The sequence below is a fragment of the Sardina pilchardus genome, chromosome 7, assembly GCF_963854185.1.
Source record: "Sardina pilchardus chromosome 7, fSarPil1.1, whole genome shotgun sequence".
Taxonomy (NCBI): domain Eukaryota; kingdom Metazoa; phylum Chordata; class Actinopteri; order Clupeiformes; family Clupeidae; genus Sardina; species Sardina pilchardus.
Window position 1 is genome coordinate 19,816,980 of NC_085000.1, and position 26,790 is coordinate 19,843,769.

Here is a 26,790-nt window from a genome sequence, read left to right on the forward strand (position 1 = left end):
GTACCTTAGCAACAAGGCCATAGTCATCATCAATGTGACACTGGCAATACAAATCTACAGCTCTCTGTGTGTTTTTGCTGAGCTCCAGACAGTCAAGCAGCAAGTCTGTAGAACAGAAATACTTTAGTACAGACAGTATACTGTACATACTGACAACCAAATTATTCAGACCTAAAGGACGTACAGTACATACAGGGCTGATAGACAGGAAATTATCTGTGCCTGAAATGATCAAATGCATTCACACACATACAATTAATATTACTTTGTAGAAATTTGCGTTCATTTTGACATTAAAGAGGTTTTTTTTTGTAAATTATGAAAAAAAAAATGCCAAAGATTTCATTTATTAAAGCAATAAAAGGGGAAATATCCAAGAGGGGAACTGTAAATGACAAGTTTAACACTGCGAAACCTGAGCTGCAGATAGCCATGGCCTGGCAGGTAAGCTGATGAATGACTGCTGGCAGGTTGAAGCGCTCAGGAAGGATCATGGGGACATCATCCCTCAGATTGTGGCACAGGCGCTGGGCCGCCCGGAAGAGAACCATGCCCGTGTCAGAGTCTGGATGCTGCTGGTAGAGTTCTCTGTGGGTTACATAAGGACCAGGCATCACTACCAAACAGTTACAACACACCCAGGCCCAAAACAATGACAGATATTACAACTACAGTGTGTAACATCAGAAACGAAGAAACGGGGTCTGTAACACTACTGTCTCCACAGTCAAATTAAGCATCTGTGCCACTAATGTCTCCACAGTCAATCAAGCATTTATCTATATTAATATATATATATAAAAAATACTGCATCCTCTTTTCACCGGATCAGATACAGTATGTGCTGTGCTGAGCGCAGCCCCTGACCTGAGGATCTTGAGGGCCTTCTCCACTTTGCCAGCCTCCAGGGCGCGGTGTGCCATGCCCGCCCACAGCTCCTGCTCAGTGAGCTGCAGGCGCCGCGCCAGGCGGCACAGGCCGGCCTCGGAGAAGGTGGCGGTGCTGGACAGGCCGTTGACCGGGCTCTTGATCTTGCCCCCGGGGTCTTGAGAGGGCTTGGCCGCATCCTCAGCGTGGCTGGAGGAGGCGAACTGCTTCACGCCTTTTGTGTTCTCGTAGGCTTTAGACACCTGCTCTTCGAACAGCTTGCGCACCTTCGGGTCGTCCATCTCGTCCGGCGTGAGAAAGACGTCAAAGTCCTCCTGGGAAAGGACAACATCCTCGTAAGTCACAGAATGTAAAAATCTGACTATTTCTAATCCAGCAGCACAACATAGTCATTCTTAATTGACACTGTCTAGATCACAGTTGCAGAAACCACAATGTGGGAGCATACCTGGAGGTGAGCAATGGTCATGAATCTCTGGAGGTCATCTAGACTTCCTATTTGCATAACTGAGTTTTCCGCTATAACAAAGGCAAAGGGGAATAAAATGGTTATATGATGTTTGCATGTCAGCCACACAGAGCTCAAACACTTGGCCCCTGGATGGAGCTCATTCATTGATTAGTCCTTGCAGGAAGGCATGTACTGTATGTAGGCAAGCCTGTGGCATGAATAAATGCCAAACAAATGTATAAGACAAAAAATAAATATCTATATACAAAACAAAAACATGAATTAAATAAGCCCAAGCATATTTGACTAAGCTCGGATGGTTAACATAAGAAACATGGCTTACTTGTCTGGAAACTCCGCAAGTAGCTTAGTGCCTCCACTGCCATCTTTGTGACCACCATTTTCTTTTTCTTATGCTGTACCAGAACAGAACCAGTGTAAACAACATTTTGTGATCTGATGGCAATGCTTGTGTTCACGTCTACACAAATCTATGGTTTCTTTAAGAAGACATTGCCATAATGCTTGAACTAAAGGTTTACGAAACTACAAGAAATAAAGTATGAACATTTGAACAACCGTGCTGCTTACATTGATACTGTAGATTGAGAAATTCATTGCTATGAGCATTTTTGCATTATGAAAGTTGTTGGTACATGTACATCAAAAAAAGATCTCACCTCCTCCGAAATGTGCTCTTTGTCTGTGAGGAACACTGCAGCCCAGCTGGAAAAGCGATGAATTGTCACTTTGGCCTCCACAGGGTCCATTCGTTTGAACAGTGCCATAATCTCATCCATCTGAGGAGACAGACACATGACAGAAGACACAGTCAGTAGTGTGTTAAATCCAGTCCATCATACTACATGACCAAACTCTCAAGGATCACTTCAAGGATGGCTTTGAGGAGAGAGAGAGAAACTCTTGAGGTGCTTCTCAACATGCCTCCTCGATCCTCGATGCTCGATCCTCGAGAGGCGTTCCCACTGATCTACAGTATAACTAACAGTGGATAGACTATCCCATTGTTGCCGCCCCATCATTTCTTTATGTAGATCAGTGAGGATCGAGGTCCGAGGAGCGAGGGAGGACACGTAAAAGCCCAAATGAGAGGCACCCATGGTGAGGTCTGAGCGCACCTTGTTGTTGTCCAGGAGCTGGAGGATGTAAAGGTAGTGAATCTGGGAGGAGTTGAGCTGGTACGCCTTGGCCAAACACAGGGCGTCCTCCAGAGACGTGGAGAGGTTCTGTCTCAGAATATGCCTCACCAGCATCTGCACAAACAAACAAACAAACAAACAAACAAACAAATCCGCTTGACATTACTTCAACGGAAATACTTATTCATTTACAGTTCCAATTATGATTGGAACGTGTCCATTCTGGAAACCTCACCATGATGTCAGTTGAGCGGGAGAGGTTACGAACGCCATAGCGGCTCAGGAGCTTCTTCGTCTCCATGCAACGGTAGCTTTCCTTCAGCAGCTCCTGTCTGTGGGAACACATATACCGGTATATACCATAGACTGTAAAAAGGAAAACACTCATTTCCACCTCTGCGCTTTACAAACCTCCAAGTGCAAGATTGAGCAAGGTGGACTATCCAATGAAAATAAAAGATGCAATAACAAAACTTTGAGAAAGACTGCAGTTACCAAGCAACAGCATCATTAAGCAACATCTTGCTTTTCCTCTTCACATTTGTAAGCCCTGTAAAGGACTGCTTCCAGTCGAGGACACCCTGATCTAAAGGGCCATTCACACCAGGAACGACAACTATAAAAAATAATGAGTATCTTCACTGACCAACGATAAGTCTCTCCCCTTGGGTTGATGAATGTGATGTCTAAAATTGGATAGATTCTGTTTGACTTGTCTGCTTTTCTATTGTTCTCAAAACCGCTCTGAAAGAGATTTGTCTGACTGCATCAGTCCTCATGTCATTCTTGTTCGTGTCTAGTACGTGTGCCTGTGCTGTTTTTACTAACTTGGGGTGCTCCTTCTCCAGGTACTGCTGAACGAGACACTCCACGGTCTCACTCCAGGGCACCACAGCTTTGAACATGATGTCCAGAACAGCATCCATCACCAGCTGCAGAGCAACACAATTAATAGTCTTCTTCTGTTATAATCTAACTTTTAGAAGACTTTAAAAAACATTTTTTTTTAAAAATCCAAAACACATTTGCAAAGCACAAAGATGAACAGAAGAGTTGCCACAGTTTCCAAGGCTCTTAAGTGAGCCATGTTACCACCGAAAACCATGCTTCCATTAGTGTGTGTAATGTCAGAGGCCAGTTATGTTGTCACAAGAAAGAAAGCTTTGGTCTTCTTAATGGCAGAGAGATTGGCAGTGTTAAAGTGACTCACGTCCGTGTTGGTCATACACCGCAGAATAGCCACTGCTTTGTCCTCCCACTCCGAAAAGATAGTTGTCGCCTGCGAACTGCAAGAGTCTGACAGATCCTAAAAGGAAAAGAGAAGTTGAAAAAAAGGGACATTAATGAAAACATCAGACCACAGTTGGTGTTGCTCAGTGGCCGGAACAACTAGGCAAGTGTTTAAAGCAGAGGTTTGGTATTTTTTAAGGGTCTATTTTTGGATGATTCTACTTTTTTTGTTTGGGACCAGAGCGACGCCCATCGGTGCAGTCCAGAAAATGCATTTAGACCAAAAAGCCATATAACTGGGCTTGGGGGTAAATGTAAACAAACCAACATATTCTTTACATTTGTAATGTAATAAAATAGTAGTATACATGAAGCTGTTTGTACAGTCCTACTCTTTCCTGTTGCTGCCATAACGCAATAAAGGGATGAGAATAATGCAATAAGGGAGAGAGAGAGAGAGACAGCTACAATACCTTAATGTAGAGCAGCAGTGTCATGTTGAGGTCGAGGTTCTGCTCCAAAGCGTAGGGCCGTACGCTGTTCTCAATGACGGAGGAGATGAGCTCTGGAGCCAGGACCTTATCCAGCATCAAGAAGGCCATGCTGCGCGTGTTGCTCTACACAAGAAGCACAGGCACAGATCATCCTCAACACACAGCTAAGATCTTTACATTAGCATGCTTGCATGGGCTAACCAAACATTCCTCTACGTGCTACGTGCTACGTGTTCACACACTCACATTTGTTTATCTCTAACTCAAGATGGACAAAGATTCATGTAATTCATCTAGAGTGGTTAAAAATTCAGAAATACAACTTTTGCATCCAAGGAGATTAATTCATGCCGATGTGCTTCTTCAAGAGATAGAGGCAGGGCGAAGGCTTCATACCATCTCAAACTCAGACAGCGTAAGCTTGCAGTTGTACTTGACATAGAGGTCACACAGGTGACGGAGGTTGACAACCAGAGCTTTGAGAAGCTCCATCTCCTCTACACCGCTGTCCTCCTCCTATGGAAAAGAGACAACGACAGCATAGAATGGAGCAAAACTCTCATCTCAATCACATCTAGCATACAAATGTAGGTTATACTCTTATTCAATTACATAATTACAGTGCATGAAAATGCACTGTACTGTTCTTCCTCGGTCTTCTTCTTATTATTCTTCTTCTAACGCACGCAATTCAGCTTCAACCGCTTAACGTAGAAACTCCATTCAAATTTTGACGCGTAGGTCTTACTTACGCGATGTGGGCTTTGTATTTTTCAACTTTGTAACTTTTATACTTTTTAAACTATTAGTTAAAAACTAGAGAATGTAATTGCAGGGAAATTACGAGTGCATGAAAATGCAAAAATTTATAGATACAGTAGATAATGTAGATATAGTTACTAAGGTGTAGCTTGGGTAAACATGGTGGTTGCATAGTTTAAAGAAAGCTGATAGTGTGAAGGTAGACAGTTTAAAGCTTAAACATTACAGTTCTAACTGAACTAATGATTTCTAGCAGTTATTTTAAAAATGCTAACAATGCTAACTATGCTTACAATGCTAACCAGGCTGATTAGCTAACTTAGCTAATCATTTCTAACAGTTATGCTAAAATGTTAACTATGCTAACAATGCTAACAATGCTAACAATGCTAACCAGGTTGATTAGCTAACTTAGCTAACCATTTTTAGCAGTTATGTTAAAAACGCTAACTATGCTAACAATGCTAACCATGCTAACTAGCTAGCTTGCTAGTGAGGACTTTTATTTTGAAACATTTGTTGATAGGCTATCTATGGTGGCCACTATCAGGAATAAAGAAGTTACTGTAGTAAAATCATGTTGGTTGCTATGGAAACGGTCATAAACGCTTAATTTTAATGGTTGCTATGTTGGTTGCTAGGTACATGGAGGTTTCATGTAGTTGACTGGAGGCATAGTTGATGATAACTGACAGTTGGAATGGTTGAACAGTTAAATAGTTGAGTAGTTTCAATGGTTAAATGATTTAATAGTGTATTATTGCAGTGAGGACTTTTATTTTGAAACAGTTGTGGACAGAGGAAACAGTTTAACAGGATATGTGTAGTCTTCAGAGAGATTGTATGCTTAAAGCCTGAGAGAGAGAGAGCTGCTGCAGGTGGAGCTGGCCACCTGGCATAAGATTCTAATTGCCCTATTATGATGTCATAATCCAATGTTAAGTCTATGGGAGAAAAAAATGGTTTAAAAAATTAATATAAATTCAACGATAAAGTTTTCAAAGTTGAAAAATACATAGCTGAAGTCACCTAAGTAAGACCTACGCACCGCAGTTTGAATGAAGTTTCTACGTTAAACGGTTGAAGCTGAATTGCGCGCACAAAAACGTTAGAGGAAAAATAAAAATAAAAAAAAATCGGATAACAGTAGAGTGCATTTTCATGCACTCTAACTATTACAATTTCCCCCATAGACTTAACATGGCTCATTATGACATCACGGCAGCAATTAGAATGTTACCCCAGCTGGTCAGCCACCTGGGCACCAACTGTCAGTTTCTCTCAGGCTTTACAATCTCTCTGAAGACTACATATTCTGTTCCCCTGTATCCTCTGCGCACAACAGTATCAAAATAAGTCATCCTAATTCCATTCAACTTTATATCCATTCATCTTCTTCAAACCATTCACTCATCCACCCATTCTAAACAGTCTGCCTATCAACATCAATTAGACGCTCTACATTCAACTTTTAAACAATCTACTCGGTCTCAGGCTGGCTCTCTTAAGCCAGTTAAATCGATTACACTTGTATCTGTATCCACTACTCTCAGTAGAGAGCTGTGTCTCTCCATTCTACAAGAATATAAGGCACATTCCATTCAACATTCTATCCATTCATCTTCTTCAGACCATTCACTCATCCACCCATTAAACTGTCTATCAACATCTATTAAACAATCTGTCTATCAACATCCATTAAACTCTCTGTCTATCAACATTAATTAGACTATCTACATTCAACTTTTAAATTATTTACTCTGTCTCAGGCTTTAAGAGTACTCTGGCTCTCTTAAAGGAATACGCCACCCAAAAATGAAATTAAGCTAGTCTCGGTCACCCCCAGAGTTAGAACAGTGAAAAAAACCCGGTTAAAATCCGTCCGGGCATTCTCCTGCTTTGGGAGCAGCGATGTTAGCTTTAGCTTAGAACAGTTGCTGTAGATGAAGGGTGTCAGTGAGCACGTCCTCCAAAAAAGTGACCGAGACGTCTACATTTTTTTCTAAATATATTTTGGAAGCCGTGTGTTCAAAACGAGTACAAATCATAATGCAAAATCGAACGAGACTATTACCTGGGCAGATCTTTACTTGGAACTATTTTCAGCCTCATCGCCGACGAAGCACCGCTAGCTAGGCGCAAAGTTCTCACGTAGCAGTCTTGTAAACTCCCAACTAGATTCGACTGGAACTTCACAAGTGGTGCTACGTGAGAACTTTGCGCCTAGCTAGCGGTGCTTCGTCGGCGATCAGGCTGAAAATAGTTCCAAGTAAAGATCTGCCCAGGTAATAGTCTCGTTCGATTTTGCATTATGATTTGTACTCGTTTTGAACACACGGCTCCCAAGATATATTTAGAAAAAATGTAGACGTCTCGGTCACTTTTTTGGAGGACGTGCTCACTGACACCCTTCATCTACAGCAACTGTTCTAAGCTAAAGCTAACATCGCTGCTCCCAAAGCAGGAGAATGCCCGGACGGATTTTAACCGGGTTTTTTTCACTGTTCTAACTCTGGGGGTGACCGAGACTAGCTTAATTTCATTTTTGGGTGGCGTATTCCTTTAAGACTAGCCAGTTAAATTGATTACACCTGTGTCAACTACTCTCAGAGAGCTGTATCAGTGTCTCTCTTAACAAGAATATAAGGCACATTCCATCCAACCTTCTATCCATTCATCTTCTTCAGACCATTCACTCATCCACCCATTAAACTGTCAATCAATATCTATTAAACAATCTGCCTATCAACATCCATTAAACATTCTGTCTATCAACATTAATTAGACTATCTACATACAACTTTTAAAGTATTTACTGTGGGTCCCTCTCAAGCAGCGTTTATATGTCCTCCCTCGCTCCTCGATCCTCAATGATCTACATAAAGAAAGATAGAAGAAGGGCTAGACTATCCCATTGTTGCCGCTCCATCATTCTTAATGTAGATCAGTGAGGAGCGAGAGAGGACGCGTAAACGCTATATGAGAGGCACCTTCTGTCTCAGGCTTTAAGCATACAATCTCATTAAGACTACAGATCCTGTTTCACTACGTCCTCTGTCCACAACTGTTTCAAAATAAAGGTCCTCACTGCAATAATACACTATTAAATCATTTAACCATTGAAACTACTCAACTATTGAACTGTTCAACCATTCCAACTGTCAGTTATCATCCACTATGCCTCCAGTCAACTACATGAAACCTCCATGTACCTAGGAACCAACATAGCAACCATTAAAATTAAGTGTTTATGACCGTTTCCATAGCAACCAACAGGGGCGTTTCTAGACTGTAAGAACAACCTGGGCTTAGCCCCTAGTGTCAAAGAAAATTTTTTGAAGGGGGACATTAAGGGGTGCGCGAAATGAAGAAGGCAATGGAGGATTTACAGTAGCCTATTACAGTAAAATATAATGTTATACTCCTACATTGTATCTTTTACAAGGAACACAAGATAGCCTATAGGAAGAGCACTATTGAGAGAAAAATTAGGCTTATCTGACTATAGCTGTTACAACTACCCATAAGCTTACACTATCCAGAGACACACTACAGTGTACTACCAGTGGATGACAAGGAGTCTGAGTAGATATAGCATAGCCTATTGTAGGTCTAAATCAAAACATACAATTTTCCTTTTCGAAGTTGAACTTTTAAGCCTATAGCCTACACTCATCTGCTCCTCTCAGAATGTGTGTAGACAAACACGTAGTCCTACCAACGATTCATATCAAGCATCTGCCATGGCTATATGACAAACAGGGGTCTGAATAAAACTTCTGATATGAAAAATAAATTATTTTGAAGTGGGGGAAATGGGGATGTATGAAAAAATGCAGAAATTTGATGTGATTTCAAAAAAGGATTTCTCGTGATTACCGCTAATTATACAGATACATTCTACACGCCATTGGAATCAGTAGGATCTCCTGTTTATTTTGATATGCAGTTTGCCATAGGGCAGTAACGAAATCATGAGATATTTCACAGAGAAGAAAGGGTATGACGCAGAACTGCATGTGACATTCATTTTTGTATGTACAGTAACTGTAATTTTCAACGCTAAGTATCTCGCGAACCGTTCATCATAGAAACTAGTGGCTAGTGCCACTGTAAAGGCCAGGTTACGTAGTTTCATATGATATGCCTGTTATTTCTATGCGAAAATATCTCGCAGCAATATGACTGAAAAGAATGGGTGCGGCCGCGGCCGCATCTCTCGTAGAAGGCAGAGAGGCCGGCGGCCCCATGGTAATAATCTTCTCGCGGCCCGGTAGCCTACCCATAGATTGAGAAACAAACACTGGGCTAGCCCATGTAGAAACGTGAAGTTGTATTGTGATGCCAATCGATAGCTTGCTTAGCCTACTACTGGTGGTGCTCAACATTTAGCACCAGGCAAATGCTGGTTGATTTTGAAACTGGCTGATAGATTCAAGCATTACAAAAAATTACCCCGGGCTCGGCTCAAATTACCCCGGGCTGAAGCCCCGGTAAAATCGGCTGGTGACGCCACTGGCAACCAACATGATTATACTGCAGTAACTTCTTGTTTCCTGATAGTGACCACCATGGATACCCTAGCAACAAATGTTTAAAAATAAAAGTCCTCACTAGCAAGTTAGCTAGTTAGCATTGTTAGCACAGTTAACATTTTTAGTATAACTGCAAAAAATCAACAACTAAGTTAGCTAATCAACCTGGTTAGCATTGTTAGCAAATTTAGCATTGTTAGCATAGTTAGCATTTTTAGCATTACTGCTAGAAATCATCGGTTAAGTTAGCTAATCAACCTGGTTAGCATTGTTAGTAAAGTTAGCATTGCTAACATAACAAGCATTTTTAGCGTAACTGCTAGAAATCATTAGCTAAGTTAGCTAATCAACATTTTAACATGAATAGAAATCATTAGTTAAGTTAGAACTGGAACGTTTCATCTTTAAAACGTCTACCTTCACACTATCAACTCTCTGTAAACTATGCAACTACGATGTTTACCCTAGCTACACCTTAGTAACCATATCTACATTATCTATCTATTTTTGCATTTTCATGCACTGGTAATTCCTTGGAATTGCATTTCTAGTTATAGAATTATGTATAGACACTTCCCACCCAGACTGCTTAATTTGCCTCCAATGGTGCATTCAACATGGCGTGTCCATTCTACTCATTCTAATTTCATTTCACAGGCACGGCTACTGTTTACTAACTGTACAGCTGTTTATCTGATCGATCACTTCTGAGCTGAAAACATACCAGAGGCATTGACATGGAGGAGGGGAGACCCAGCTCAGCCATCTTTAGTCCGTTGTGTGGCCAGTCATTCTACACAGCGATCAAAGAGAGGCAGCGACATGCATTTAATAAAAAAATAAAAAATAAATTAAAAAATAAACATATACAGACAGAATCAAGTTTAAACTGGTGACAAAATGCATTGGTGACATTGGTGTGTAGAAACTCCAGTTCAAGTACACACACCGAGACATTTCATCATACTGTAAGTCAAGGCAAAAGACATTTAGCATACTGTACATCCATTCAATACCTTCTCTGTCAACTCCAGGTTCCTGGCCCTCTGCTCCAACCACCGAGCCAATATTTTCTGTCAATACAAAGAGTATATGCTAAACACAAGGGGGCTATGGGCTGCACAAAACCTTTGAATGGATCTTGTACATAAACATCATGTGTCGACGACACCGACAGAAGTTTACGACAAAGCACAGTACCTGGCTCTTTGGGAGAACTCTCCATACAAACGGGGCAATGACAGCTTTAAACCAGGGACAGAGCTCCACGGAGGGCACAGTCAGGGGGATTGAACCCAGCAGACACTGCAGACCGTCCTCATCAAACTGCTGGACAAACTCACCCTGCAAAGAGTGTATCTCTAATAATTTAACTATTTAATCATTTATTACACCGGTCCGTTAATGCTGTGATCATTCACTGAAACTTCAGCGAGCCATCAATGACAATATAAAACAATCAATAAGCTAGTAAAGCTTGTTGATCAAGCACAAATCGTGTTGAAATGATATGAGGATTGTGTGTTAACCACCGATTTGCAATTATACTGTATGTAGTACATAATACAGAGTAAATGACTGTACCTCATGTCGGAGCCACAGGTGCTGTGCACCGCTGATGTTCCCAGACCTCAAGAGGCCAAAGATGTACTTCAGGTAGTCATCACTTTTGAGGAACTCAATCCACAGTGCACCCCTGCAGACCATCACCATTGACACACCAATTAGAATTAGAATGACAGACAGACTTTTAACAGAACACCCGGAAAGAGCTCTATACTGAAAGTTAAAGCATTCTCAAGGCCACCACATAATTTCTCAAACACAACTTCTCATCAAAATCAATGTGAGACATTAACAGGCATGTATGGCACACACGTCACCAACTCACGATGACCACACAAGGACATACTTAAAGTTGTCAGGGCCATGGAGATTGCAGAAGGTTGCCAGTTTAGCGAGCGCCATTTGGATCTCTGCAGATGGGAAACGGGTTGCAGCGTAACTCAGCATCTCCTCTGCTGCGTCAATGGTGGGCCACACAGCGGTCAGGCAGTACTGGACCATATACTGCTCATCCTACGTAACAACACAACATTTATGGAACGTGTGGTTCACTTCACTGCGTATTCACTGTATGCTGTGTGTGTTCACTAATTTCCCTCACGGGATTTAAAAAAAAAAAAAAAAAAAAAAAAGTACATACTTATGTGTGATATTTTAAAGGTATTTTAAGAGTGCAAAGAAGCCCCAATTAACAACAAAGAAGTAGAAATAAACGGAAGAATACCGTAATCTTCATCAGGTTGGACTTTGCCTCCTCTATTAGGTCAGACCATTTAGTCAAGTCCTGCTGGCCATAGGGATGACAGGCCAGTTTGTCCCCAATAGCATCAAGCTTCACTTTGTACACCAACTGAGTATGAGGGAAGCATAGCAAAGAAGACATTTTATACAAGAAAATGTACGCCTTGCAAATACAACACTAGGGAGGTTTTGAAGCATCTTATCTAATGAAATATTGATGCTGCTGCAGGGCCATTCACTACCAGCATTCAGACTGGTCTCATTTGGTCTCATTTACAAAAATGTGGGTCCATTCACCTCGACGTCCAGTCCAAAGGTTATAGCAAACTGCTCAGCTTCTTCAAACTTATGTTTGTAGAGGAGTCTGTTGAATCTTTAAACACATGAACAGAGAACAGGCCTATTACAACAAATATTGGAATACAATGCTGGAAAACATAAACAAAAAGGTGTTGGCATTCACTATGAATTCCTATTTGAGAGTACCTGTTTTCCGGTAAGGCCTCCGTGAAGCACCTCATTACTATGGCTGATACGGCACTGTCTGGACTGAGATATTCAAACGAGACATGTTCAATAAAGTACCATTTCAATAAGTAAACAGTTACCCTACCAGCACATGCTTTAAGCAAAAGGAACAGAACATTTCATCTCAACAGGACACTATTTGTAGAAAGCTGAACTGAGATTATTTTCTTGCCATGCAATGTTTGAGCACTCACCTCTCTTGGTGCTCCACAATCCCCTCCAGCAGATAAATTGTGTCCTTCCGAAAAAGAAAAAAAAAATCTCTATACCACTGACTGGTGACTTTCCTAATAAACTGAGAAAACCTGCTATGTTTTTAAAAGTCACAAACGCCAAAACAGCCTGTGTATGTACTACGTAGAGGACAACATGCAAACAGCTTGCCTTGGCTGTAAAACAAAACAACTAGGCTGTTTTTGCTATTATAAACTATAAACTCTTACTTAGCTAGTATCTTACCATGTTCATCCCACTCTGGACCAGGCAAGACACCCCAGGGACCTCCAGAGAATACACAATATCCATGCATGGTAGTGAATGCACCATAAGCCTTCTCATCTGAAAACAATTAACATGTGAGGAAATAAGTCAATGTCAATGTCAATGTATTTGTATAGCACATTTAAAAAAAACAACAGTTGAACAAAGTGCTGTAGTGACAATTACTGATTCTGTGACTAGCTGCTTAACTGAGTCCAGTGTCAAAATATCCAATCACCTGTTTATCATCTATGGTGCCGAGGGTAATAATTTTCACATTAGTGCTCTCTTGCCTGGGTTATTTTGGAGAACAAAGGGAACACACAAGTCAAGTTGAATTAAGTAATTCAAAACAGAAAAGGATGAAGAACAGTAGAATATGTCCAGTCATAAGACACTCACGATGTGGTGGATGCAGCGTCCCCCTCGGTCATGAGAAGAAAGTCTTGGATGACAAGATCGGGCCAGCAGCAGAGCATGACCAGCGAGTGCACATCCCACACGCTCAGCATGTTCTGCATACAGGAGAACAGATGTACTGTAAAGGCACCGCCAGGAAGATCGGTTTATATGTCACTATGCCATTCGTTTGCTCATCGTAACAGTCACAACTTCAGAGAGCGAAAGCATCTTACCTTTTCATCCAAAACATATATTACATTCCCCAACACTTGAACCTTCCTAACGCCTAGTATAGGGAGAGGGAGACAAGGAGTCAGGTTATAGATACTGTAGATAGATAGAGAGTATAGATACTGTAGATAGATAGATAGATAGATAGATAGATACGTTATTGATCCCCAACATACACCACAATGTAAACAGGATAATACAAAGCAAATCAAGAAATCAACATGATTGGCCCCAGTCGTGGCGCGACTGGCTGGGGCACCTGCACCGCACGCCGGCGACCCGGGTTCGATTCCCGCCCCGTGGTCCTTTCCGGATCCCACCCCTACTCTCTCTCCCACTCGCTTCCTGTCACTCTACACTGTCCTGTCACATTAAAGGCATAAAAGCCCAAAAAATATACTTAAAAAAAAAAATTAAAAAAAATCAACATGACTAAAAGAGCAGTAAAATACTAAATACTAAAGATAAAGATGTGCATGTAATGAGGATTGGTACTGTGATCCAGTATGAGGAGTGTGTCAAGTTGGTAGTGCAAATAAGTCCAACAGTGCAAGGTTACAGTCTAGTGCCAGCAATAAGTATGTTTATAGGTTATGTCACATTATCCAGAGAGGGAGAGGGCAATCATCAACAACTGCCATTACCTGGTGTTAAGGTGGAGTCCAAAGCAGCGGTGGAGAACAGAGAGCACTGACTCTGATCCATCTCCCACTGAGACAAAGAATTTTCTCCTTTCCCCTAAAAAGTTCAATAGCTCCATAAATGATCAAAACTATCAAAAATGCATAGGACTAGAATATCTGGCTACCAACAGAACCTAACCATCTAACCTGAGACGAGGGAAATCCCCAACAAAACACATGATAAATGGAAATGGAACACCCTCCACCCTTCCTCAATCTGCAACATGCGTTTTGCCCTGATGGACCCAGACCAGATTAGGAATCACTGATAAATAATTATGTAATATAACCACATAGTTCCCACAGAGACTCAAGTGGCTGGCCAAATTCAGGCTCAATATTTATATGACGTCCTCAGCATTAAACACTGAAATAATACACGTGTGCATGTGTGCATAGGAGCTACAGAGCACCCGTATCAGCAGATACAAGGACAGTTTCTACCCTAAAGTCATTAGGGTGCTGAACCGTCCTTGGAAATCCCCATATAATGGCACTTAGTTTTTTCTCTTCCTCCTTCTCTCTCCATTCTTTTTTTATCTATTTATTATTTATTTTCTTTTAATTTATTCTTGAAGATGAATGGACACTTGAGCACAATGAATTCCAATGCTTACAAATGCTAATTTATGAGTACACGACAATAAAGTTTGAACTTTGAACTTGAACAGAGTAGGAATACCCCAATAATGAGCTGCAGTCTGTTGTCCAGGTCAGCCATCATCGCAGTTGTACAGCCTTCATCATGAATCTCTTTAGTGGAGCAGAAATCCATTCTGATGAGTCCCTGGAGCTTTGAAGATTTCAAAATGTGTTAATTCACAAAAGCAACAATGAAAAAAAAACCCAACATGATGCCATTCCATAGTGTGAAGTTGATAGAAACAACAATATATTTCCAAAAGCACTAACCAAAACAAACTAAAAGATTGACACTGTTTCCTATAAATACATAGGATTGTGTGATGCAACTGTCAGTTTGTTTCAACTACTGTAACGTATTTCAAGGCTCATTGCAGCAAGGGGGGCAGGTACCTCATTCAGGGTCTTAATGTCCATGTTGTCAATGGCTACAAAAAGAAATCACAGCAAAATATTTAAAAAATATACTTGACAGATGGAAAATGGAATTCATTGAGCTCTTTCCGATAAAGCATTAAGTTTGCATACCTTTCTGGGCCTTACCCAAGTCAAGGCCAGACATGACCAAGACTCCATCCTGAACAGAGAGGAATAGTAGGAATGTCCCTGTTCAACAGATGATTGTGTGTTAAATTAATTCCCACATACTGCACAGACACCAAAAGCAGAAACGATATCCTTGTTAAGATGATCAACCATGACATATTTATCAGGTTCAATAAAACTACCCTTCATCTCTCAACCACCTACTATCTAGGAGGGGTTGACCCGACAGGCTGTTCATCACATCATTTACTTGGCTGTTCCCTGCTCAAAATGAAATGGTAACACACCTGGGGAATCAGAGATCTCTTGAAGAATGAGACTCGTATACGTAGAGTCCTCACCATTGGAAGGGGACTGCTGCAATGCCTGTTAAAATAACAACAGCATGACATCCTCCTGCTCCCCACAAAGTAGTCCCAATAGGCTGTTCAACAATACTCTTGTTCATGCTTACATTTCTACAAATATATGTTTGTATTCATAATAAATGGAATGTCTGATTCTTGCCTTTGTCATGACAATCTTTTGTTGAGGAACATAAATAAGATGAAGATTTCCATTTCTCTCGCCAACCAGCAAAAAACTGCCCTCTGAGCATACAGCATCTACCGACGTGTCTGAAAACAAGTACCAATTTGATGTTAAAAGCCTATTGTAAGAAGGATAAACCAGGGGTTCTCAATCCTTTGGGTTCCAAGGACCCCCTGTTGGAGAGACAATATTCTGAGGACCCCATCATAATCGTAAAAATGTTTAAGCATAATGCCATTGTATTCTCTTATATGGCCAGGTTCACCATCCTGTTTTCTGGCAAGTGTGCAACTTTTGTCTTCTTTACATTTTGCATCACTTAACAACATGGTCTGACTCAAACATTACTCCACTTTCATCAGCTGGCTATTTGGCAAATATACTGTACCATCTAAGCAGCAGCAGTATGAATGGTTCTTCGTTAACTGATTCAAGATAAATGTTAATATGAGTTGGAGCAAAGAGACACGACACACATTTACTTGTTGTATTGTGAAAAGGGTCATCATCAATTATGAAACCACAACTTCATCATAATTTAAAGCAATTTATTTTGTGGGCCACTAGGCTATGGGTTACGGACGCTCAAAGGTCTCCACTGGGGTAAACTGATAAAAAAACAAAAAAACAACGAGTTCAGTGAAAGCTGAGCAGGACTGCAGACCTATTCACAAAATTATCAGAAAAACATGCAACATAACGAGAAAATATGATGCTACTGTGTCATTCTGTCCTGGTGGCATGGTTGCCACCAAGTCAATAAAGCAGCATCTCAGACCTCTTGATCAAAATGAAAAGTGGTGCTTGCTTGTTGCAATACTTTACCAAAGTACAGATGGAGTAACACCGTTTGAAAACTTGAATCAAACAGGACCACAGATGTGTCACAGACGACGATGCAGCTGGTGGAAGTCATAGAGCCACATAGTTTTGGATTGGACACAGCCTGCAAGAGGGGGGAAGTATATTGAGAAATAATACTAGACAGCTAACTGGGTCATCATGATACGTTTGTGTTCCTAAACATCTTCAATTCACAAAAATGTACACAAAGCATCTTACCTTTTCCGATGAGGACAGTTTGACCAATGTATCAACTTGGTATAAAGCGCCGTCACCAAGTTGCGCTGAGCCATTTCCCAAACGAACAGTGTTTGTATCATCATTGATTAGAAGTTCCACTTTGTTCCACATTGCGACAGTTGTTCTCCGGAATCAATGCCCACTGCAGAATTAATGTATTTCCAACTGAAGCTAGCTAGCTAACTCAGCAAATTGACAGCTCGCAATGCTAACTAATGCTTACTGTAAATGACCTAATGTCACAAGTTAGCTCACGATAAACAATCGAATCCAGATATCTAGGACTGTCAGTGCTAGTTAGTTTGTGCAAATGAACACAAAAATGATCAACAGTGCCTGAAATGTTCACGCCATTGCTAACTAGAAACTCAAACGGTATCTGATATTTTCGATGGCAACAAATGAAAACAAATTCCCGCCATACGTCTGAACATAATATCCCATCATACCATGCGCCCTTGGCATTGTTGTTCTTTTCCTCCATCCAATCTTCCAAACCCGACTGGTACATTAGCGCCACCTCCTGAAGCGGAGTGTGTCTGAACAATATATTTTCCATCAAAGCACCCATCGTGTTTTTTATTATGAGGAATTCAAGCAGCGAAGCTGCGGTAATCGATTAATCTGATGGTTCCAATCGTTCTCCCTCTTAAACTGTTTGGAGCAAAAACCGCAAGGCATGCACCAAGAAATTCAGAATATGGTCCCAGGCCCCTAATCTGAATATAGCCTACTGCAGGTGGCACTAGCCTACGTTTTTAATTTCAGCTCATATCTAAAGAATTCTTGCATCATCTTTATAATGGCTTATTCATTCGGGGTTTTGTTTATTTTTTAAATACATTTTTAAAGACAGAGTAGCTACATGGAGGAGGAGGAATCAATTTCGTCAGCAATACCAATCAACAATAGAGTCAATCATATTTCAGCGTGGTCCATAGTCGTATGCCACTTGAACTCAAAAAATGCCACTTTGGAGTTAAAAAATGAGCTTTGGATTTGGCATAGAAATAAAGAAGGCTACAGATAACAGCACCTACATAGTGTTAGACATTACAACAGAAGACTGAGTGCTGTTATGTTGGCAAAGAGGAAATAACACAGCGCTGCCAGTTCAACAACTTGACCCTGAATGTCAGCTGAACTAAGGAAATGGCGGTGGACTAATGGAGACAGCAACGCAGTTACACTCCATCAAAAGATCAGTGAGCAGCCTGAGAGGGTTGAACGTTTTAAATATTTCTGTGACCTGGGGACCTCATGTGGCCCACTAACATCCAGCACACTCTAAAGAAATCCAGACAAACATGTACTACTACTGTACATCAGAAATTTAAGGCGTCAACATCCATCTTGAAGGCTTTCTACTCTTCAGCAGTGGAAAGGTTTCCAACAGGTAGCATCATCACCTGGTAACCTGTGACTGCAGTGTCCTACAGAGAGTGCTGAACGCACCATAGCAGCACTTCTCCCCACCCTGCGGGATATATACACAAAAAGGGTACGAAAAAGGGCCAGTAATACTTTAAAGGAAGATTCAAATCCTGACCATGGACAGTTCAAAGTGCTGAGGTCAGGCAATTGTCTCTATTCTCACAGGGCTCGAGTTTCTTCTGTTAAGCCATCCGCACCCTGGATACAAGACGCTCTCTAAATACACACTGCACTTACACACGCTGCACTTTTTACTTTTTACCCTTTCTTTTAATCTATTGATTTATTGCTTATAAATCTTTCTTCTTTATACCTAAACATCGTTAGTGATCCCATGTGACAAATAAAAGCCTTGTATCTTATTATTTATTTATTTATTCATTTATTTTTGGGGTGAACAAACATTCATAGAGATTAGATAAACACAGGAATTTAACTCAGCCAGGTGGAAAAGTGCTTCCAAGTGCATTCATATCTTGTTCAGTGAGGTGATGTCAATTTCACATAGATAGATAGATAGATTGATACTTTATTGATCTATGTGAAATTGACCTCACCTCACATGACTTCTTGATGGGCCTCCCATGCAGTGAGCTCCAAGTGACAAAAGTCTCATACATGTATCACAATCCTAGTGTGTGCAGCAAAGCAAGGGCTGAATCAATCATTAGAAATATATTATTCGTGCAATGCCTGACATCTGCAGATCATGCAAGAGCATCTCACCGAATTCCTTAAAGCGTATAGTTGGAAACCTATGACCACTTGTCGTTCTTCAGCTGCTGAGAGACATACTGACAGAAGCACACGCCACCTTCCAAGTGGCCATGTGAGCTGGAGATGTCGAAGGGGAAGTAACATTTGGCCAAACAGCTGGCATAGCCTGAAGAGAAGTGGAGCAGGGCCCTTTGGAACATCTCCTCAGCAAGGGCTGACTGGTAAGTCTCATTAAACATGAGCTTGCATCCATCCACAGATACATACACAAGGTGCAGTTTGGTTCGTGACTGACAGCCCATTAGAATCTTCTCCTCAGAAAGAGCAACATTAGCTTGGCCAGTGCACTTCTGCATTTCATGTGTTATATATTTATCACTGTCTATGTGCAACAAACATAGTCTATAGATAAACGCCACTTGACAGGAGATGTAAATCGCTGCTGATGGACCATATTCTCCAATACAAATAGCTATTGGGAAGCCTAAAAGTAAAATAAATGCTATACCAAGAAAGTATAACAACAGCCTAAAGCCCAGAGACCGGACCCAGACTTTTGTTTGAGAGACATTGTTAACCATCTTGATAGCTGCCTTGTACCTCTCCTCATTCTGTAGCACTAACCGCAGCTGTTCTGGAACTCCTTGGTCGTTGAACACACCAGCCTCCCACCTGTGGAGGCCCTCCTCATTCACAGCTGTGAGAGGCGGCAGAGATTTGCCATTGTAGACCGAGGGTGGCTGGTAAGGCACCACACTGGAACCTCGCATCTGGTGATTTGGGGTGCAGAGTACTTTTAACAGTTTACTGTGGAACTCCGGGTCTTTGGCGTCCAGGTATGTTAGGTGGCAGAGGTGCATTGGAATGGTGATGTCACGTTCCAGTAGCACCGGTATCAAAGGCTTGCACTCCAGGCAGTCTCTGAACAGGGACAGGTTGGCCTCCAGCAGACACCAGCGACTCCTCACAAAGTCCTGACTGAGGACAAGGAGCACTTTCTGACTTTTCTGAATGCAGTTTGTCATGTTGTCTAGGATGCTGCAGCCTGGAACAAAGTCTCTCTCATGGTAGGAGGTCAGTAGACCACACTGAGGTGATTCCAGCCAGGTGATGAGGTTCTCTGTCCATTGTGAATCACAGCTGCTGTAGCTGATAAAGACATGACAGCCATCTTTATCTCTCAGCTCAGGGCGTGAAGGAGGATTGTCCAGAGCACTGAATGAAGTGATTGAGTCAACTTTCGCATTTAAGGACATTTCAATCCTGAAATAAAAAAAATAAAATAAAATAAAAAAAAACAGCTTCAATTCATTATTTTTGTTTACATTCCTTGATGCTAATGACACTGGCCATATCTGTTTTAGATACAGTACTATGGAACAATCTCAGATGTGGGGTATACAGCTGTGTTATATTGAATGCAACAGACTCAGAGTTGCTTTCCAGATCCTGTGATAGTTTTGAGTCTTTTAGAGAAGGGTCTAAAGGCATCTGTTCAACATGCGCTTAGTTTAGAAAGCATTTCGTATGGGTTATATATACAGTATATTCATATATTTTAATATTTTTTCTGTTTGGGTAGGCATGCATCAGAAGAAAAGTACAGTTTGCCATCTAGGCTAATAGAACTCGATGGACAATAGATAGCCTATTCGTTTGGACCACCTGACGTCACAGTAACTTTGCGCCGCCATCTTGCCGACCGATTCGAGTCGCTCACTAGGCGGCGCCATTCACTCATACATGGATATCTTAAATAATAGAAACTTTCCCCTTCGTCAAAGATCATTAAGGGGCGGAGCAAGATACTTCATGAGAAGCCACTTCCTGGAACCCGAATCGCAAGAGGGGGGGTCAAAATCCCCCTTTATGCAGAGCAGAGGCAGCAACTGTTCCATTGAAGTCTATGGACATAGATCAGAATTTCAACTATATGCTAAAATCTCCATTCTCTAGAGTTAGGAATGTGAATTTTGGGCACGGTTTCATGACCCTCAACCCCTTCTGACCACTTCAGGTACATTTTTAGCATTTTTGAGCATTCCCGTCTGGAGAAAATCGACTTTATATCAGGTGTGCCCCTCTTGTTTATTCTGCTTGTTGGCCGGTTGCTACGTACGCTCTACCTTGACAACACATTAGCCAGCCAGCTGAACCAAATCCTGATTTGTGCTAATGACGATCAGATGGCGCTGGGGTAACTTAATGAGAGCAGTGACATATTTCCATTATTCCATTGATGTTTTTATTCAATTCCTTGAAAGTGTACATGCTTTGTGTGTGTTACTTCCATATTAGAACTAATAAATGTAGAGGGCTTGAAAGAGCAGCAAGATTATTTTGGAACATCATCAAGCATTGATAATCGAGTGCTTGATTTTGTACACCTGTGGAAAGGGACCTGATGAAACCCATGAATACGTCTGACACGCAATGACGCGCCTCTTTATGCAGAGGAAGTGATCCCCGTTTTGCGCCCATAGACATGAACTACGACGACGTATCTTGCTACGCCTGAGGATCTTTGCCTTCGTTTGTTCCCTTCGTTTTACACGCAAACGGCGATTTCGCCTCTGAATACGATTATTTCTAAACAAAACTCGGGCAAAAGTGGAGATTTGGAAATTCATTTCGCGTTGTATTTAAACTGAGAAAACCGAAGAAAAAGTGTGACCACGGGGCCACGGAGTGACCACGGAGCCAGCGGCTCGAGGGAAATGATTAGCTGCTAACAAGTTCAACAGGTTAAGGTCACATAGTCATGTTAGCTATGTGTTGTACAGTTGAGGAACCCTGAACTGGTATGTTATGCTAACGTTATACCAAAAGAAAGAAGAAAGAAGTAACTGCCATTCGAAGAGATGTTTGGATAACCACGATACACCCTGCAATGAACACTTTCGTGTCAGGTAAGCGAGCCTTCTCAACTTAGTAGCATCTAGGGCTAACAACAACAAGAGACACGTTTGGACAACACTGACAAAACTTGATTGACTATATCAATCAGTCAAGTTCATGAGGTTCACACGTTTTGTAAACATCACGCATGATATAATATCTTATGCAATGCGTTTGTGTTGTGTTAGCTGCTAGTAGATGGTAGCTGGTATGGTGTCTATTATTTTAACGTTAGCACATTGAAATTGCAATCTTGCAATGTCTTATTCCATTTGATAGCCTACTAAAACCTATATTTCACATGAACACAAATGCTGAAGTCGGATTATTCTATTGTCATTAATGTAGTATCATCAACTTTGAAATTGTTACTGTTAATTAGCTTATAGCCCACTGTATCGTTGTTATTTGTATGGGCGTCTGCTAAATACCGTAACCATAACTTAATTAGGCTATTATGCTATCCCTATCTTTTACTGTCTCTGGCTAAACCCAGTAGTTAACTTCCTAATTTCTGTATCTGTCCCTTATTAAGACCTACATCGTAAATCCTCATATTATACATACTTTATTTATAGCTGAGCCTCGGGTAATAGCCGTGGTCGTTTTGAACAAATCCTGCCCCAAATAAAGGTCTGTGCTTTGCGCAGCCTCTACTTAAAAGACCCTGGCCATGTTAGGCTAGGTTCTAAGAGAAATATATTTACTCAGGTTGGACAATGTAATGTCTCACACATGTCGTGTTTTATTTTACTCTGCCCTGACTTTTTAGGAGCGACTGCTTTGGACTCCAGTTTTGTGCGCAGTCTTTTTGCACACACCTCGGCGAGGGAGAAGGACAAACAACATTCAGCCAATGAAGCACAAAATGCGTGACTTGCAACAATCTCACTGGCTGTTCAACCACCAATGTGGAGGAGCATGAAGAGGCTACTACTTCTACTGACCATCACAGTGACCACAACTATGAAAAGACCTGGCATCGGAGATGTCAGCACTGGAAAGTGAGTGTGTGTGGCTCATGAGTTAAGGGCCAGGGATGAGGAACAGTCCTTGAATGAATACTTTTTTGCTCACTTTTTTGGAATATCTAAATTCACTGTCGTCATAGTGTTCATTAGCACATTAGATGTAATGTTTTTCAGATTCTCAGATCTAATCTTATGGCCACCTAAGGAACAGCAGTGAGATCACAACACATGATTGGTACAGTGTATCCCCAACACATCACATGATTGGCACGATGTATTCACATGTCATCTTTTGGATCTTTCAAACTGGATTGTGGATCCAAACATTGTAATGCTTTGTTTGACACTGTCTTGACAGGTCTTAAATAAAATATGTTGAACCATGAGTTGAGTTGTCTAAATCTATTGGTGTAAAATAATTTCTAAATTAGTTAGTACTGTTTTGTAGTCATAGATGTTAAATGTTATTTTGGTGAACCTACAAACCTAACAGTGTTGCATACTGTAGTTTCTGCATAAGAGTAAGTTGTGCTCTCAAAATCTGTCTTTATTTTCTTATTTGTGGTGCTCAATGTCATCTTGTCAAGTGGTACATTTTACCTTATCAGGTGCTGAAAGGTCACTGTCAGTTCAATCAGTTTTAATTGTATTATTTAAATGTTGCAGAAGACACTATTACAGATGGTGAAGTTACTCAAAGTAGTATGAAATCATGCCTGTGAATGAGTGTATTTGAACACTAGAGGTGTGTTGTGGTGGAATTCACCTCTGTTATAGTGTGACCGCTGTTGTTGCGGTAAGCTTGCTCCTGTCGTTAAAGGCAACCTACCTACTAACTTGCTATTGTAGCAGGGTTGATTAAGCTTCCCTGGATTTCCCCTTATTCCCTGCATGTTCTGTACAATGTTGCATGGTGAAAAACTGTTTCATACTCCTCTGGGTACAGTAAATAGTAGGCTATTGGGTGTGTGTGGCTTGGGTGTGGAAGGAGTTGGTTCCCACGCTGCGGAGGACCCCTTACCAGTTTTCATGTAGGCCTAGCCCAGAGGGTGCTGCGACAGTCCTGAGGCAGAGGTATGGTGTCATCAAAATGCGATCTAGTAGAGTTGTAGTTTGTGCTGTTTCTGTAATGTAGTCTATCTACTTGTATTGTGCTCATTATATACACTGGCTACGTTGTTTTTATATCTTGCCAATGTTAGTTGGTTAGAGTTAGCTAGTTTGCAGAGCGTGCGGTTGTGGCTGCTATCGGTGTGAATGAGATAGGCTACATGTAGGCCTACAGAAATCGATGCGTCTTGCGTGATGCATGTCTGATTGGTATTTTTATATTTTGTGCTTCAGACAGAGCAATAAACAGCAAATTAAGGTTACACCGTGTTGCTTGGTTTTATGTAATAAAACCTGCCTGTAGCCGGCTACTTCAGCAAAACCCAGTTTCGATTTCAAAAACGCTATTGCGTGAGAGGGAGAATGCCTCTTTTCGGCTATTTATTCAATTAGTTGGGGCACTAACAATGAGATTGCTAGCTGTTGGCCACTTAACTAACGTTACCTAGTCAGTAAACTACCACTAGAATCATGTTTTTATTATAGCCTAGGCCTACGTAGGCTAGCCTATTCCCATGCTGATGCATCGGTGCAGTCTCCGGTTTCCTGTAGCCTACAGCCCCCGGTTTTGGTTGCCCGACCCGGGGAAAATACAGTAAAGCTACCTAGCCCCCCCGTTTTTTGAAGACAAAACTTATATGTATTTCAATCGGATTGAGTCAACCTGAAAATGTCCCCGTTTTTATCCCACATTTTTGGGATTATCTTCCCGGTTTGGGCGGTCTCGAACATCGTCACCTTATCTTAAAATAGCCTAATTAACACCACTGTATGAGGGGTTAACTAGATAAATGTATGATATGGAAAGCCAATTGGAACAAACTTGGGGCAGACAATAAGGGATAAAGGAAAACTGGGGGTAACAAACAAATAAAGATCGGAGCCTAAAATTGAACATTTCTCTAGATCTATCTGTCTTTCTCTTCCATTCAAACGGGCAGTGTGGGCAGTCATATTGGGCGAAATCGGTCGTAAATATGGCGGCGTTCTACTTGATAGTGACGTAGGTGGCACAAATGAATTGTCCATCGAGTTCTATTAGCCTAGCCTAGCTTTCTAATATATAGCCATAGTGCAATATCAAATTTCCAAAAGTCTTTATAACCTATCATAATGAGAATGAAGCTAGATAAAACATTTCTGATGCTCTAAACCTTCATAAAATCATGCTTAGGCTACTTACTTCAGAGTTTGAATGGTGTTCTTGAAGATTAATTTAAAGGTATAGGCTACTATTATGCAGGATTGGCGATTTCATCGCCGGTTTCGCTTTCACTTTTCGTTTTCGCTCGTTTTATGCTTGTATATTTCTCTGCAGAGCTTCCCCCTACAGCTTTAGCGTGTATATTTTACAAAACTCCTCAATTGGTCGGTCTGCCGGGCATTTTTATGAGACTTTACATGACACTTCCTGCCTGGAGTAAAGCATGGGTGCGTCCCCGAGGTCTCCTGAAGTTGCAAGTGGTTCTACCACTAGGGCGGCCGAAAAAATGGCTTATTCATTCGGGTTTTTGTTTCTTTTTAAAATACATTTTTAAAGACAGAGTAGCTACATGGAGGAGGAGGAATCCATTTCATCAGCAATACCAATCAACAATACAGTCAATCATATTTCAGCGTGGTCCGTGGTCCTATGCCACTTGAACTCAAAAAATGCCACTTTGGAGTAAAAAAAATAGCTTCTTGACTCCAAATGGTCAAGGTGGATTTGGCATAGAAATAAAAGGCTACATATAACAGCACCTACACAGTGTTAAATATGATGGAAGATCTGATGCTGTGGGGCTGTTTTTCTTCCAAAGACCCAGGCAATATTGTACGCATAGGCTACTGTACATGGCATTATGGATTCCAAAAAGTATCAGGAGATTGTACATCTAGTATATCTGGCCACCTCTGTGTTTCTGCTAAAACGTGGTCGTGGTTGGATCTTTCAGCAGGACAATGATCCAAAACACACATCAAAATCCACAAAAAAATGGTTTAATACACACAAAAAACAAGCTTTTGGCCATCAAGCATGGCCATCCCAATCCCCTGACCTTAATCCAATTGAAAATCTGTGGCTTGACCTCAAGAAGAGGGTGCACAAGAGAAGACCAAGGACTCTGCATGATTTGGAGCATTTGCATCGAGGAATGGTCCAAAATCCCTTCCTATGTGTTCTCAAGCCTTTAAAGACATTACAACAGAAGACTGAGTGCTGTTATGTTGGCAAAGAGGATATAACACAGTGGTGCCAGTTCAACAACTTGACCTTGAATGTCAGCTGAACTAAGGAAATGGCGGTGGACTGAGACAGCAACGCAGTTACACTCCATTAAAGATCAGTGAGCAGCCTGTGGTGAGGGTTGAAAGTTTTAAATATTTCTGTGAACTGGAGACCTCATGTGGACTAACATCCAGCACACTCTAAAGAAATCCAGACAAACATGTACTACTACATCAGCTGTGGAAATGTAAGGCGTCAACATCCATCTTGAAGGCTTTCTACTCTTCAGCAGTGGAAAGGTTTCCAACAGGTAACATCATCACCTGGTAACCTGTGACTGCAGTGTCCTACAGAGAGTGCTGAACGCACCATAGCAGCACTTCTCCCTCACCCTGTGGGATATATACACAAAAAGGGTACGAAAAAGGGCCAGTAATACTTTAAAGGAAGATTCAAATCCTGACCATGGACAGTTCAAAGTGCTGAGGTCAGGCA

The 26,790-nt window shown here is 41.3% G+C and overlaps 2 protein-coding genes and 1 long non-coding RNA gene across 3 annotated transcripts in view; 1 reads left to right on the plus strand and 2 right to left on the minus strand.

Moving 5' to 3' along the window:
• The window catches only part of kntc1 (kinetochore associated 1), a 36,168-nt gene extending 18,803 nt beyond the window's left edge, over positions 1 to 17,365 (minus strand). Inside the window, exons 1-33 of the mRNA XM_062541109.1 lie at positions 16,933 to 17,365; positions 16,696 to 16,816; positions 15,847 to 15,956; positions 15,627 to 15,705; positions 15,322 to 15,399; positions 15,187 to 15,221; positions 14,834 to 14,944; positions 14,113 to 14,206; positions 13,471 to 13,523; positions 13,238 to 13,350; positions 13,074 to 13,128; positions 12,815 to 12,913; positions 12,550 to 12,593; positions 12,314 to 12,376; positions 12,125 to 12,200; positions 11,811 to 11,936; positions 11,433 to 11,599; positions 11,105 to 11,216; positions 10,721 to 10,864; positions 10,537 to 10,593; positions 10,245 to 10,313; positions 4,620 to 4,739; positions 4,203 to 4,346; positions 3,710 to 3,805; positions 3,328 to 3,431; positions 2,735 to 2,831; positions 2,479 to 2,613; positions 2,020 to 2,139; positions 1,683 to 1,755; positions 1,337 to 1,407; positions 868 to 1,202; positions 416 to 588; positions 5 to 105 (exon numbers count right to left, since the gene is read on the minus strand). Coding sequence (XP_062397093.1) covers positions 5 to 105; positions 416 to 588; positions 868 to 1,202; positions 1,337 to 1,407; positions 1,683 to 1,755; positions 2,020 to 2,139; positions 2,479 to 2,613; positions 2,735 to 2,831; positions 3,328 to 3,431; positions 3,710 to 3,805; positions 4,203 to 4,346; positions 4,620 to 4,739; positions 10,245 to 10,313; positions 10,537 to 10,593; positions 10,721 to 10,864; positions 11,105 to 11,216; positions 11,433 to 11,599; positions 11,811 to 11,936; positions 12,125 to 12,200; positions 12,314 to 12,376; positions 12,550 to 12,593; positions 12,815 to 12,913; positions 13,074 to 13,128; positions 13,238 to 13,350; positions 13,471 to 13,523; positions 14,113 to 14,206; positions 14,834 to 14,944; positions 15,187 to 15,221; positions 15,322 to 15,399; positions 15,627 to 15,705; positions 15,847 to 15,956; positions 16,696 to 16,816; positions 16,933 to 17,064 — 3,507 coding nt within the window. The 5' untranslated portion in view covers positions 17,065 to 17,365. The remainder of the gene's footprint in view (positions 1 to 4; positions 106 to 415; positions 589 to 867; positions 1,203 to 1,336; positions 1,408 to 1,682; positions 1,756 to 2,019; positions 2,140 to 2,478; positions 2,614 to 2,734; positions 2,832 to 3,327; positions 3,432 to 3,709; positions 3,806 to 4,202; positions 4,347 to 4,619; positions 4,740 to 10,244; positions 10,314 to 10,536; positions 10,594 to 10,720; positions 10,865 to 11,104; positions 11,217 to 11,432; positions 11,600 to 11,810; positions 11,937 to 12,124; positions 12,201 to 12,313; positions 12,377 to 12,549; positions 12,594 to 12,814; positions 12,914 to 13,073; positions 13,129 to 13,237; positions 13,351 to 13,470; positions 13,524 to 14,112; positions 14,207 to 14,833; positions 14,945 to 15,186; positions 15,222 to 15,321; positions 15,400 to 15,626; positions 15,706 to 15,846; positions 15,957 to 16,695; positions 16,817 to 16,932) is intronic.
• A 1,418-nt stretch (positions 17,366 to 18,783) lies between these two features.
• On the minus strand, positions 18,784 to 25,522 carry LOC134088293 (uncharacterized). Its single transcript, XM_062542218.1, has 2 exons — positions 25,267 to 25,522; positions 18,784 to 20,367 (listed from the first exon to the last, which is right to left on the minus strand). The coding sequence occupies exon 2, from the start codon at positions 20,358 to 20,360 to the stop codon at positions 19,143 to 19,145; it is 1,218 nt and encodes a 405-aa protein (XP_062398202.1). The 5' UTR covers positions 20,361 to 20,367; positions 25,267 to 25,522; the 3' UTR covers positions 18,784 to 19,142.
• Positions 21,585 to 23,359, plus strand: LOC134088292 (uncharacterized). The gene is made up of 2 exons (XR_009939944.1): positions 21,585 to 22,013; positions 22,775 to 23,359. It is a non-coding gene; the product is annotated as an uncharacterized LOC134088292 (long non-coding RNA).
• Positions 25,523 to 26,790: the final 1,268 nt, after the last annotated feature.